The sequence below is a fragment of the Trichechus manatus genome, unplaced genomic scaffold (genome assembly GCF_000243295.1).
Source record: "Trichechus manatus latirostris isolate Lorelei unplaced genomic scaffold, TriManLat1.0 scaffold00258, whole genome shotgun sequence".
NCBI lineage: Eukaryota > Metazoa > Chordata > Mammalia > Sirenia > Trichechidae > Trichechus > Trichechus manatus.
In genome coordinates this window covers 1,002,077-1,016,217 of record NW_004444194.1, presented here as the reverse complement: position 1 = coordinate 1,016,217, position 14,141 = coordinate 1,002,077, and the positions used below count along the sequence as shown (strand labels likewise).

The following is a 14,141-nucleotide window of genomic DNA, read 5'->3' as shown; positions in this document are numbered from 1 at the left end:
AGGAGATTGATAGCTTCGTAATAATGCAAAAAATGTACATGGCACCCTTGTGGGGGTGGTACGTTGCAAATAAGGTGTATGGAACCCTAATAAGGGTATTTAGTCAGTTTTGCCATTCTGCTACTTTTAAAATGCCATCCCAGAAGCGGAAAGGGGGGAACCTTACACCACCAAGAAAGAAGATATGGAGTGGAGTGCGTCCTTGGCGCTCAGAGTCCCTGCACTGGGAACTCCTAGACCCAGAAGACAAAGATCTGTAACACCAGAGATGGTGAGAAGCATCAGCAGAGAAACAGAGGCAGCAGAACCCAGAGACCAGTTCTCTTGGTCAGGGCTCAGGTAGTCATGGCTGTGCCTTCCAGGGGCTGCAAATATGAGAGAATTTTGGAGTGTAGCCTCTAGAGGGCTGGTGTGTAACTGTTTCCTAGGCTTCACAGGCAATTTAACAGTAAACTGCCCTTCAGCTTACTTAAAAAATTATTTTTATTTGTGGTAAGAATTATATATAACAAAATATTTGCCAGTTTAGCAACGTTTACATGTATAACTTGGTGATATTATGTTCATCTTTTTGTGCAGTCGTTATGAAATAGACATCGTAACCTCTTCTCAGTCAGCAAACACAAGGGCATACTATTGTTTGTGCAGAGGTAGTGTTTTTTGTCATCTTATAACAATAGACTGAGAATGTATGGGTTTATGTTTGTTGAGGGGAGCAGTCACTAATAATTGGGGTACAGTTGCATCATGTCTCAAAATTTGAGAATTGTGAGGAGATTTGGATTCTTACGTTTCCTGCTTTTCACCTGAGCTCTTTTGAACTTCTAATACCTTTGTCTGTCTCTATGAAAGGGACAGAGAGGATGACAGAACAACTGAGTTTTTAAAAAATAAGTGACTGGTGTGTAAAAATTCATAATTCTTTAGAAGAGTGTTCTTTTTACAGCAGATAGACCTGTCACCTCTTGATTTCCTAGAGTTGTTCAAGAAATATGACCAGCTCACAGCCTTGGGTTGTCAGTTTGTGCTGGCCCCTGGTCCTCCTATGACTGTGAGGAGCAAAAGAAACACTGCCGTTCTGCAGTGTTTCCCAGTTGTTAATACCTCATCTTGCCTTCACGCTTTGCTTTATGTTTTGTTGAGTGTTCTGGTGGGTCTTATGGAAGGAGGTGAACCTGTTCGTTCACAAGGAAGTGATGACCTGAATTAGAGTTTTTCTAACTGTTCTAGACCATAAAGAGAGAGAAATAAGACTGCAGTTGGTGCCATCACACTGTGAAGAGATTATTTCAGTTTTTTGGAAGTCTGTGAGACAGGATACAATCAGCGAGGAAATGAATTTAGTTAGTGAAGGGAAGGAAGAGAATGATGGCTGTATCCTTGTCTTAGTCATCAAGTGCTGCTAGAGCAGAAATACCACAAGTGGATGGCTTTAACAAAGAGAGATTTATTTTCTCGCAGTCTAGTAGGCTAGAAGTCCGAATTCAGGGCATCAGCTCTAGGGGAAGGCTTTCTCTCTCTGCCAGCTCTGGAGGAAGGTTCTTGTCGTTCTCAGTCTTCCCCCAGACTGAGAGCTTCTCTGTGCAGGGACCTCGGGTCCAAAGGATGCGCTCTGCTCCTGGTGCTTCTTTCTTGGTGGTACGAGTTTCCCAACTCTCGGCTCGCTTCCCTTTTCTCTCTTTAAAAGGTCGTGTAGGCCACACCCCAGGGAAACTCCGTTTACATTGGATCAGGGATGTGACCTTAGTAAGGGTGTTACAATCCCACCTTAATTCTCTCTAACATAAAATTAGTCATAAAATGGAGGACAACCACACAATACTGCGAATCATGGCCCAGTTAAATTGATACATTTCTGGGGGTACATAATACAATCCATGACAACCTTAGAGTAGACTTCGGTGGAGCATAGAATCTTATATAAAAATTTCTATGAATTCTCAGTTCCTCAGGACTGTCAGCTTCACCATTTGTTCTTGTACACACTACAGTGCATGGTGCCTTACTAATCCAGAAAGTGTGGTATGTTTTAGGACTCAGTGGTCATTGAGGATGTGGCCGTGGTCTTTAGCCAGGAAGAATGGGCTTTGCTTGATCTTCCTCAGAAGAAACTCTACAGAGATGTGATGATGGAAACCTTCAGAAACCTGGCCTCAGTAGGTAAGAATGGCATCACTTATTTTTTTTATTCCTTTAGTGAACAAAAATATTTTACTCATTGACTTTGTTTCAGTATTTGGGCTGAGGAATGGAAATAAATTGTTAAATAAAACAATCATGGTCCCTTGGTCTGTGGAGCTCACATATCCTGGCTTCTCCATGAACAGAAAACTCTGTGTGAGTTTTTGTCTCGCTTGTGTTTTAGGCTGGGTTCTCTAGAAAAGAAAAACGATCAAAGGATATTAAGAGAGAGATTTATAGTAAGAAACTGGCTCATGCAGTTGTAGAGGCTGGAAAGTCCCAAGTCTGTGGATCAGGCATCAGGCTTCTCCTAGCTCACATAGCTGCAGGGGCTGGTGAATCTAAGATCAGCAGATAAGACGGCAGGCTGCTGGCTCAAGTCCCAAGAACTGGAGGTCAGATGATAACAAGCCAGATGCAGGATCCAGAGCAAGCAAAAGACAGCAAGCTTTGCCAGAAAGTCCATATATATTGGATGCAGGCCACACCCCCAAGGAAACACCGTTTCAACTGGTTGGCTGCTCATAGCAGATCTCATCATGGAAGTGATTGCATATATCAGATCTCATCATGGAGGTGATTACATCATTATATGACTGCCAAACTACATCATAACTGTCAAGCCACTGAGAATTATGGCTCAGCCAAGTTGACACACAGCCTTAACCGTCACAGTGCACCCCTTGTCAACTTGGTACGTGTAAACATCTCCTTAAGCCATACGTAATCTCTACATAAAGACAATTATAAAGTCATACTTGTACCTAATATGATACAATTAGTATGCATACGACCAAAAATGAACTAGCGATGTTTACATTTTGTATCTTAGAAGTGAAAAAACCAAAAATATTGATCTACATCACAAGGAAGAACTACTCATAGCAATTACACTTCTAGTTTCTGCAACTGGTCACGTGGTCATAGTTGGTATTTACAACTACCTTCTTCCACCACCCATTCTGTATACCCTTTACCCTTAGCAAGCACATCAGCTGGTCACGGTTCTCTGCTTGATGGGGTGACCCAAACCCTCATTCCTGAATGGTGTGGGCCATTTAATAGTCATGTCGGAATTGGGTTGCTGTAGTTTTCCATTGCCCCAAGTGTCAGTTTGTTGTACTGTGGGGCTTGCATATTGCCGTGATGCTGGAAGCTATGCCACCAGTATTCAAATACTAGCAAGGTCACCCATGGAAGACAGGTTTTAGCTGAGCTTCCAAGATTAAGACAGAGTAGGAAGAAGGACCCAGCAGTCTACTTCTGAAAAGAAATCGCCAGTGAAAACCTTATGAATATAAGTGGAACATTGTCTGATACAGTGCCAGAAGATAAGCTTCTCAGGTTGGAAGGCACTCAAAATACAACTAGGGAAGAACTGCCTCCTCAAAGTAGAGTCGACCCTCTTGACATGGATGGAGTCAAACTTTCGGGACCTTCATTTGCTTAGGTGGCATGACTCAAAATGAGAAAAAGAGGTGCAAACATTCATTAATAATAGTAATGTAGAATGTATGAAATATGAATATGGGAAAATTGTAAATCAGAAATGAAATGGAATGCATAAACATTGATATTCTAGGCGTTAGTGAGCTGAAATGGACTGGTATTGGCCATTTTGAATTGGGCAGTCATATGGTCTACTATGCTTTGAATGACAACTTGAATGGCATTGCATTCATTGTCAAAAAGAACATGTCAAAATGTCCCTGAAGTACAGCGGTGTCAGTGATAGGATAATATCAATACACCTACAAGGAAGACCAGTTAATACGACTATTGTTCAAATTTATGCACCAACCACTAAGGCGAAAGATTAAGAAAGTAAAGATTTTTATCAACTTCTGCAGTCTGAAATTGATTGAACATACAATCAGGGTGCATTGATAATGGTGATTAGAATGCAAAATTTGGAAACGAAGAAGGTTTGGTAGTTGGAAGATATGGCCTTGGTGATACAAACGATGCTGGAAATCGCATGATAGAATTTTGCAAGACCAGTGACTTCTTTGTTGCAAATACCTTTTTCACCAACATAAACGGTGACTAGACACATAGAATACACAGGAATCAAATTGACTATCTCTGTGGGAAGAGATGTTGGAAAAGCTCAGTATCACCAGTCAGAACAAAGTCAGGGGCCATCTGTGGAACAGACCATCAATTGATGATATCCATGTTCAAGCTGAAACTGAAGAAAATTAGAACAAGTCCACGAGAGCCAAAGTACAACCCTGAGTATATCCTACCTGAATTTAGAGACCATCTCAAAAATAGATGCATTGAACACTAATGACCAAAGACCAGATGAGTTGTGGAATGACATGAAGGACATCATAGCAAGAAGAAAGCAAGAGGGCATTAAAAAGATAGGAAAGAAAAGACCAAAGTGGATGTCAGAAGAGACTCAAACTTGCTCTTGAACGTCAAGTAGCTAAAGCAAAAGGAAGAAATGATGAAGTAAAACAGCTGAACAGATTTCAAAGGGAAGCTTCAGAAGACAAAGTATTATAATGACATGAGCAAAGACCTGGAGATAGAAAACCAAAAGGGAAGAATACACTTGGCATTTCTTAAGCTGAACTGAAGAAAAAAATTCTAGCCTCGAGTTGCAATATTGAAGGAGTCTACAGGGAAAATATTAAATGATGCAGGAAACATCAAAAGAAGATGGAAGGAATACACAGAGTCACTGTACCAAAAAGAATTGGTTGACATTTAACCATTTCATGTGGTAGCATATGATCAGGAACTGATGGTACTGAACGAAAAAGTCCAAGCTGCACCAAAGGCACTGACGAAAAACAAGACTCCAGGAATTGACAGTACCAGTTGAGATGTTTCAACAAACGGATGCAGCACTGGAAGTGCTCAGTTGTCTGTGCCAAGAAATTTGGAAGATAGCTACTTAGCCAACCAACTGAAGGAGATCCATATTTATGCCTGTTCCCAAGAAAGCTGATCCAACCAAATGTGGAAATTATTGAACAGTATTGTTAATATCACACGCAAGTAAAATGTTGCTAAAGATAATTCGAACGTGGCTGCAGCAGTATATCAACAGGGAAATTCAAGCCAGATTAGGAAGAGGACATGGAATGAGGGATGTCAGATGAATCCTGGCTGAAAGCAGAGAATATCAGAAAGGTGTTTACTTGTGTTTTATTGGCTATGCGAAGGCATTCAATTGTGTGGATCATAACAAATCACGGATAACATCACGAAGAATGGGAATTCCAGAACACTTAATTGTGCTCGTGAGGAACCTGTACACAGATCAAGAGGCAGTCGTTCGAACAGAACAAGGAGATACTACATGGTTTAAAGTCAGGAAAGGTGTGCATTGTATCCTTTCACCATATCTATTCAGTCTGTATGCTGAGCAAATAATCCAAGAAGCTGTACATTTAGAAGAACGTGGCATCAGGATTGGAGGAAGACTCATTAACAACCTGTGTTACACAGATGACACAACCTTGCTTGCTGAAAGTAAAGAGGATTTGAAGTACTTACTGATGAAGATCAGAGACCACAGCCTCCAGTATGGATTCCACCTCAACATAAAGAAAACAGAAATCCTTACAAATGGACCAATAATCAACATCGTGATGAACAGAGAAAAGATTGAAGTTGTCAAGGACTTCATTTTACTTGGATCCACAGTCAACACCCATGGAAGCAGCAGTCAAGAAATCAGAAGATGCATTGGGCAAATCTGCAAAAGATCTCTTTAAAGTGTGAAAAGCAAAGATGTCATCTTGAAGACTAAGGTGCACCTGATCCAAGCCATGGTGTTTTCAGTTGCTTCATATGCATGCAAAAGCTGGACGATGAATAAGGAAGACTGAAGAATTGACGCTTTTGAATGGTGTTGATGAAGAATATTGAATATACTATGGATGCCAAAAGAACGAACAAATCTGTCTTGGAAGAAGTACAGCCAGAGTGTTCTTTAGAAGCAAGGGTGGTGAGTCTCACATACTTTGGGCATGTTATCAGAAGGGATCAGTCTCTGGAGAAGGACATCATGCTTGGTAAAGTAGAGGGTCAGCAAAAAAAGAGGAAGACCCTCAACTAGATGGGTTGACACAGTGGCTGCAACAGTGGGCTCAAGCATAACAATTGTGAGCATGGCACAGGACCCGGCAGTGTTTCATTCTGTTGTACATAAGGTTGCTATGAGTCAGAACCGACTTGACAGCACCTAACAACAACAGTTTTCCATTATCTTTAATCACAAGGCATGGTATTACTAAGAGACACCCTAAGGGATCTCCTGAATTCCATACATACTCTTCTTTACCTCCGTTATGTGATATCAGTCCAATTTCTGCTTGATAATGAGGATCAGTCACACCAGCCAATACAGTAATTCCCTTCTTTGCCTGTTGATCCAGAGGCCTGAGGAGCCCAAAGTGGCTTGGTGACATTCTTAATTTCAGTTCAGTGGAAATCAGTGTTGTGTCTCCTGGTAGGAGCATTCCTCCCTTTGGAACTCTAGACCCGCAAAGCGTAAGATCATGGGGACAGGAAGCAAAAATTTCTTGAGTGGGTCGCTAAGGATAATGGTGAGTGGTGCCTCTCCCATTTCCACCCCTTGATTCCTTCACCCATGAATCCTGGCTATGGGAGAAATAGCACCATATATATGTGGGAGTTCTGCCAGCTGCTGAGTACATCTATTACAATTGTGCATTCTGGAACTGGGGAAAACTATAGGATGTGTTTGGGAACCCATGGGGCCCACTGTGAGACACATGAACTAAGAGTCCTTTAATAACCTGAACTCCATATGTCCCCACTCTTACTGGTGGGCCACAGTGACGTTTTGGGTCTCCTGGAATTAGTGTCAGTTCAAAGCCAGTATCCAGTAATCCCCGAAAAGCTTGATTATTTCCTTTTTCCCAATGAAGAGTAACTCTTGTAAAAGGCCATAAATCCCTTTAGGGTAGGCTGGAAGAAAGATTAACAGTATGAATTTTTGGAAGTGCAGTGTGGTCCTTCATGAAGGGGACCTGGCCTCCCTTTTATTCAGTGGGTTGTGGGTCTGTAACCTGGCTTAAGTCAAGGATTTCATTGAGGGGCCGTGACTGTTCTGGCAATTCAAGTTAGACTGCCATTCATTTGACCTAGAATTCTTGTGCTTGTACATAGCAAGTAAATATTTAGTAGATTTCCCATCTGTTTCACTCCTACAGACACCATAACTAAGTAGCCAACACCATAAGTCTATATAGAGTCAGACTATTCTGATTACTGCTTTGACTGTACTGTCTGTCATGGTAACCATCCCCATTCTTTTCAGTTGAGTGCCTCTACTTGGTCCCTACCACGATTGAGTCCAGTCAGCCCCATTGTCTTTAGGTGTCTTAATTCAGTTAGGAGAGTTCCCACTTACATAAAACAGCAGTCACAGCAGTCTTCAAGGATGCTGGGGCTCCCTTCACAAATTTGTTCCTCACTGTTGTGGTAAAAGGTGTGTACTCTGAGGACTCCATGTGTGGGTTTGTGGGTCTAACCTGATGAATCTACTCTAACATGCCAATTTCCCTAAGCCTTTGAAAACTTTTTTCTACACTATACCAAAGCAGGTCTGCTACTTCAGTTTGATTTAGTGTAGTCTACCATGTAATCCATGCTTCAGCGAACCAACCAAATAAACTATTAGATCCGTTCCTAACTTTTCAAGCATAAACAATTGAACAAAGAATCTGCTTAGTGGGCTGTCATGGATTGAATTGTGTCCCCCCCCCCAAAATATCTGTTAACTTGGCTAGGTCATGATTCCCAGTATTGTGTGATTGTCTATCATTTTGTCATGTGATGTGGTTTCCCTGTGTGTTGTAAATCCTATCACTATGATGTTAATGATAAGGATTAATGGCAGATAGATGAGATCTAGAAGATTAGTGTCTTAAGCCGATCTCTTTTGAGATGTAAAAGAGAAGCAAGCAGAGAGACGGGGGACCTCACACCACCAAGAAAGCAGCACCAGGAGCAGAGCACATCCTTTGGACCCGAAGTTCCTGCACAGAGAAGGTCTCAGACCAGGGGAAGATCAATGACAAGGACCTTCCTCCAGAGCTGACAGAGAAAGAAAGCCACCCCCTGGAGATGATGCTCTGAATTCGGACTTACAGCCTACTAAACTGTAAGAGAATAAACTTCTCTTTGTTAAAGCCATCCACCTGTGGTATTTCTGTTATAGCAGCCCTAGATGATTAAGACAGAAGTTGGTACCAGGAGTGGGGTGCTGCTGTCTAGTTATAGATCTAGAAGTAAAAATGGGTGGTGGTGATGTGTTGTGAGAACATTCAGCAATGTCTTGTAAGTCATCTGCCTCAGGTCCGAAGAACCAGAGGTCAGATGATGACAAGCTGGATGCAGGATCCAGAGTGAGCAAAAGATAAGAAGCTTTGCCAGAATCCATATATATTGTTACTACAAGAAATAAGACTGTTTCAGTGCAGAATGGGCAAATTTGAGGTCATTTATGTGACTGTTGAGCTTTAACTCTGAAGCCCTGAGCTCATCTCTTTCTTTCACCACTTTGTCTAGCGAAAGGACAAACCAACTAGCTTCCTTATACTTCTAATTATCAGTACCACTCTCGGTACCAAATGTCTTAGCCTGGGTTCGCTAAAAAAGCAAAACCAGTTAAGCCTGCATATATGTAGAGAGAGAGAAAGAGAGAGAGAGATTTATATCAAAGAAATGGCTCACACAGTTGTAGGGGCTGGAAAATCCTAAATCCATGGGTTAGGTGTCAGGCTGGAGGCTTCACCTGACTCACATAGCTGCAGGTGCTGATGAACCCAAGATCAGTAGATCATACAGCAGGCTGCTCACTCATGGGCTGCAGAGGCTGATGAAGCCAAGATCGGCAGGTAAGACAACAGACTACTGTCTCAACTCTCAAGAACCAGAGGTCAGATAATGATGAGCCAGATGCAAGGTCCAGAAGAAGCAAAAGCCAGCAAGCTTTGCCAGAAAGCCCATATGTATTGGATGCAGGCCACACACCCAAGAAAACACCCTTTCATCTGATTGGCTGCTAATGGCAGATGTCATCATGGAGGTGATTACATTATATCAGCTGTCATTACGGAAGTGAATACATCATTACATAACTGCCAAACTACATCATAACTAGCAAACCACTGAGAATCATGGCCTAGCCAAATTGACACTCAATCATCACAAAGTGTAAGCATTGGCTTCAGGGAGCACTGAGATTTGTGTTTTGGGACCTTATGGAGAATTTTACTGTGTTTATTAATGTGATTATTTTGTTGCCTGTAAACTCACATCTGTCCATCTTCAGTGACCCTGAAGAGGAAAATATTGGCTCAGTGTCAAGGAAATGTTACTTGTCCTGCGCTGTCCTTCCTCATGATATACATTTCTCCATGAGCACCTTGTCATCTACTCATTTATTTTCCATGAGAGGGAAGGACAGTGGAGATAGGAATCATCCAGGGCCACTGTGTCAGGACATACCAGGAAAGCAAGAATTTTTTGAAGGACCAGCCCTGCATTTAGCAGAGGCATAAAAAGGTGGGGCAGGGGGTATGGACTTGCTCCAGGGTGCAAGTCCAAGGGGGTGCTAGACAAGGTGTGGAATGACATTACAAGATGCAACAAATATGACAGGCGCCTGACTGAAGCAGCCGGACTAGAGGGGGGAAGGTGTTTCTACTGACACATCGCCACTATCAGTGTCCATTCATTTTGAAATTGGGGGTAGGACACAACTTAGGGATTGCCCCTGCGTGCTCATTACCCTCACTCTGCCCCTGGCATAGAGGGAATTACATTTGAATCAGTTAGAAAAAGTCTCTTTGGGCTGAGGACACAGCTTCACAGGTACCTAAGCTTTTCTGACTTCAGCAATCCTCTCAAACCTGTGGTCATGGAGACCCGTTTCCTTTTTTAATGTTACATGTCTATTGTGTCTAATATCTTTCTACTTAGCTCTCCTAGTTACACCTATATTTGTCACCGTTACTCAATCCTTATGAAGTACTTCCTAGTAAATTGGTTTTTAACCATTGCCGAAGTGTTGAAAAAGTGAAATTTGGCTAAGTCTTTCTTTGTTCACAGCAGCCTTTTTACCCCTAATAATTCCTTTCCTTTTTTTTCATATTGTGAACCTCAACTTGAATCATTGGGTCAGTCTCTCAAAATCTTAACAATGGAGAAAAGTCATCCAGCGAACATATAATAGTGAGATTCATGAAGAAAAACACCTGGTCCTCCATGTTAGGAGAAATCTCCGAATTGCATGGCAATAAAGATCCGCATAAAAACGAGAGGATACATTTGAGGTGAGTGTCATTCATACAAGAGAAAACAGTGCCTCAGGAGAAAGTCCTAAAGTGTTCTGACTTTATATACTTATATATATGTGTATAAACATATATTTTTTTTTATATATACGTATGTAAATATTAAAGTAGAGAGTCAGTGAAAAAGAGGAAGACCTTTAACGAGATGGGTTGACACAACAATGAGCAACAATGAGCTCAAGCATAGCAAAGATTGTGAGGGTGGCATAGGACCAGGCAGTGTTTCATTTTGTTGTACACACGGCTGCTGTGAATCAGAACCAACTCAATGGTACCTAACAACAATATGTATAAACCTAGCTGTGAAATTATGTGTTCAGAGAATTTTCACAACACAGCATTCTCTTAAATGTGAGTCAGATATTGAGTATTTGAAATATATTTTACTTGAATACAATTATCAGAAAGCCATGTTTTAGAAAATCAGTGATAGTAATTGTATTTCTGCTAGATGATCTATTCTATGAAACGTGAGACAAGTCGGCAGAAACCATGCACTGTGTTTGCTAACGGTGAAATAGGAACAAATTTATTTACAACAGCATGTTGCCTATTTTTAACAGACGTCATACAGTAGAAAACCTCTGTGAAAGTAATGAAGTCATTCAGTGTGGGAAAACCTTCAGCTGGATTCCAAATCTTACTGTGGTAAAAAGAAATCTTCCAGAAGTAAATCCTTTTGAATGCTGTGAGTGTGGAAAAGCCTTCATGGATCACTCATCAAATAAATATCGTACTAGATCTCACATTGGATGCAGTCACCAACATTGTAAGCAATGTGAAGCATGCAGTTGTCTCTCTCACCTAACCACTACTATGAAAACTATTACTGGAAAGAAACTTCAAAAATATATGGTATGTGGGAAAGACTGTATCTCAACACTTAAGAATTCTGTGACAACGCTCACTGGTGGAAAACACTATGAATGTAACGAATGTGGGAAACATTTCTGTAGTTTCCCATCCTTTTGCGCACAAGTGAGAGGTCATAAGCATGAATGTAAAGAATGTAAAACCTGTAGTCCTTCATCCCTCATTTTACATAAAAAAATTTATAACAGAGATGTGCCTTATGAATGTAAGGAATGCGGGAAAGCCTTTAGTCGTTCCTCAGCCCTCGCTAAACACATAAGAACTCACAGTGGAGAGAGGCCCTATGAATGTAAGGAATGTGGGAAAGCCTTTAGTTTTTCCTCAGCCTTAACTCTGCATGTAAGAACTCACAGTGGAGAGAAGCCTTATGAATGTAAGGAATGTGGGAAAGCCTTTAGTTGTTCCTCAGCTGTCGCTCAACATATAAGAACTCATAGTGGAGAGAAGCCTTATGAATGTAAGGAATGTGGGAAAGCCTTTAGTTATTACTCACGCCTCACTGCACATATAAGGGCTCACAGTGGAGAGAAGCCTTATGAATGTAAGGAATGTGGAAAAGCCTTTAGTCGGTCCTCACGCCTCACTGCACATATAAGGGCTCACAGTGGAGAGAAGACTTATGAATGTAAGGAATGTGGGAAAGCCTTTAGTTGTTCCTCAGTCCTCGCTCAACATACAAGAACTCACAGTGGAGAGAGGCCTTATGAATGTAATGAATGTGGAAAAGCCTTTAGTTCTTCCTCAGCCCTCATTAAACATATAAAAACTCACAGTGGAGAGAGGCCCTATGAGTGTAAGGAATGTGGGAAAGCCTTTAGTTGTTCCTCATACCTCACTCAACATACAAGAACTCACAGTGGAGAGAGGCCTTATAAATGTAAGGAATGTGGGAAAGCCTTTAGTTCTTCCTCATACCTCACTCGACATATAAGAATTCACAGTGGAGAGAGGCCTTATGAATGTAAGGAATGTGGGAAAGCCTTTATTTGGTCCTCACAACTCACTCGACATATAAGAACTCACAGTGGAGAGAGAGGAATGTAAGGAATGTGGCAAAGCCTTTATTTGATCCTCACTGAACATATAAGAATTCACAGTGGAGAGAGGCCTTATGAATGTAAGCAATATGGGAAAGCCTTTATTCAGGCCACGTCCCTCACTCAGCATATAAGAACTCACACTGGATAGAGGCCTTAAGAATGTAAGGAATTTGGGAAAGCCTTTATTCCTCACACCTCACTCAACCTGTGAGAATTCACAGTGGAGAGACTACTCTCTGTCAGAAGTGAGATGTTTCATTTTTCCTGCTATAATTTCAAACAGCAAATTTCCCAAAGTCTGGGATTAAAGAACAGAGTTCCTCAGTAAGAAAGCAATACTAACTCAATGAAGGGGTCGTTAGAGCTACTTTGTGCGTTTGGGAGAAGTGACCGTTTCAGTATAACTGTGGGGCTGTCATCATCAGTACTACTTTCTCAGTTCAAGCTAAATTTTACCTTTCTTAAAGTCTTTGGCTATTACAGATAAAGTTGCAGAAAATAACCTTGGGGAAATGTGGTTAAACATTTTTAAATGTTTTATTGATATTTTTCATACAATAAAATACACTGATCTTGTATTTGGTTTGAGTGTTTTGTTTCCATAGTTATCATATTTCCTTCCATTCTTTCTTATTGTAAAGTTAACTGACCCTTTATAACTAGTAAGTTTCTCCTGAGGCAATACTTTGAAACTGGAAATATTCTTTTTTTCCTTGTACTTTGGCTTAGTATTTTTAGAACCCCTTGATGATTATTATCTATGATTATTATTACCGTAGTGTTTACCAAATGAGATTTTCTCTTCTGTTCATTTCTTTTATGTTTATTAATTGGAATTCTGCAAGGAGTAGCTTTGTCTTCTCTTCTGTTTTCTTATTTACTAAATTATACCAGTATAGGCTAATCCATATTACTTTGTTTTTTCTTTTCTTGCTCAAATTTTCCCAGATTTGGCTATTAGGAGCTCCCTTAAATAGGTTCCTGCATTTTTTTTGACATGTTCCCATTATAATTTGTACGTTGCTTTCTGCTAGTGTTCAAGGCTTCTCTTGTCCTTTTCCTGCCTGAGCCCTGGGATCAGACTTTTCTCCAAGAAACCTGAGTTCCTTTTATTAGAGAATGATATTTAGAAACAAAGTTCTGGGTATTATATATGCTTATTGCTACTCGGCCCTCAAAGTGGAAAGAGCTAGGAAATATATGTGTGGGCGTATACAGGCATACCTTGGAGATATTGCGGGTTCAGTTCCAGACGACTGCAAATAAGACAAGTCACGAATTTTTTTGTTTCCCAGTGCATATAAAATTTATGTTTACACTATAATGTAGTTTAAGTGTGCAAAAGCATTATGTCTAAAAAAAATACAATGTACATACCTTAATTTAAAAATACTTCATTGCTAAAAAATGTTAACCATCATTTGAGCCTTCAATGAGTTATAATTTTTTTGCTGTTGGAGGGTTTTGCCTCGATGTTCATGGCTGCTGACTGACCAGGGTGGTGGTTGCTAAAGTTTGGGGTGGCTGTGGCAATTTCTTAAGATAACAATGAAGTTTGCTGCATTGATTGACTCTTCATTTCATGAAAGATTTCTCTAGCATGCAATGCTGTTTGATAGTATTTTACCCACAGAACTTATTTCAAACTTGTAGTCAGTCCTCTCAAACCCTGCCACTGCTTTATCAGCTAAGTTTATGT

General features: G+C 40.8%; 1 protein-coding gene across 1 annotated transcript; it reads left to right on the top strand.

Annotated features, from left to right (window-relative positions):
• Positions 1–2,024: 2,024 nt before the first annotated feature.
• On the top strand, positions 2,025–12,577 carry LOC105756933 (zinc finger protein 699-like). Its single transcript, XM_023724750.1, is given in 3 exon segments — positions 2,025–2,160; positions 10,358–10,508; positions 11,093–12,577. Coding segments are annotated over 3 exon segments (1,641 nt in total). The 3' UTR covers positions 12,447–12,577.
• The last annotated feature ends 1,564 nt before the right edge of the window (positions 12,578–14,141 follow it).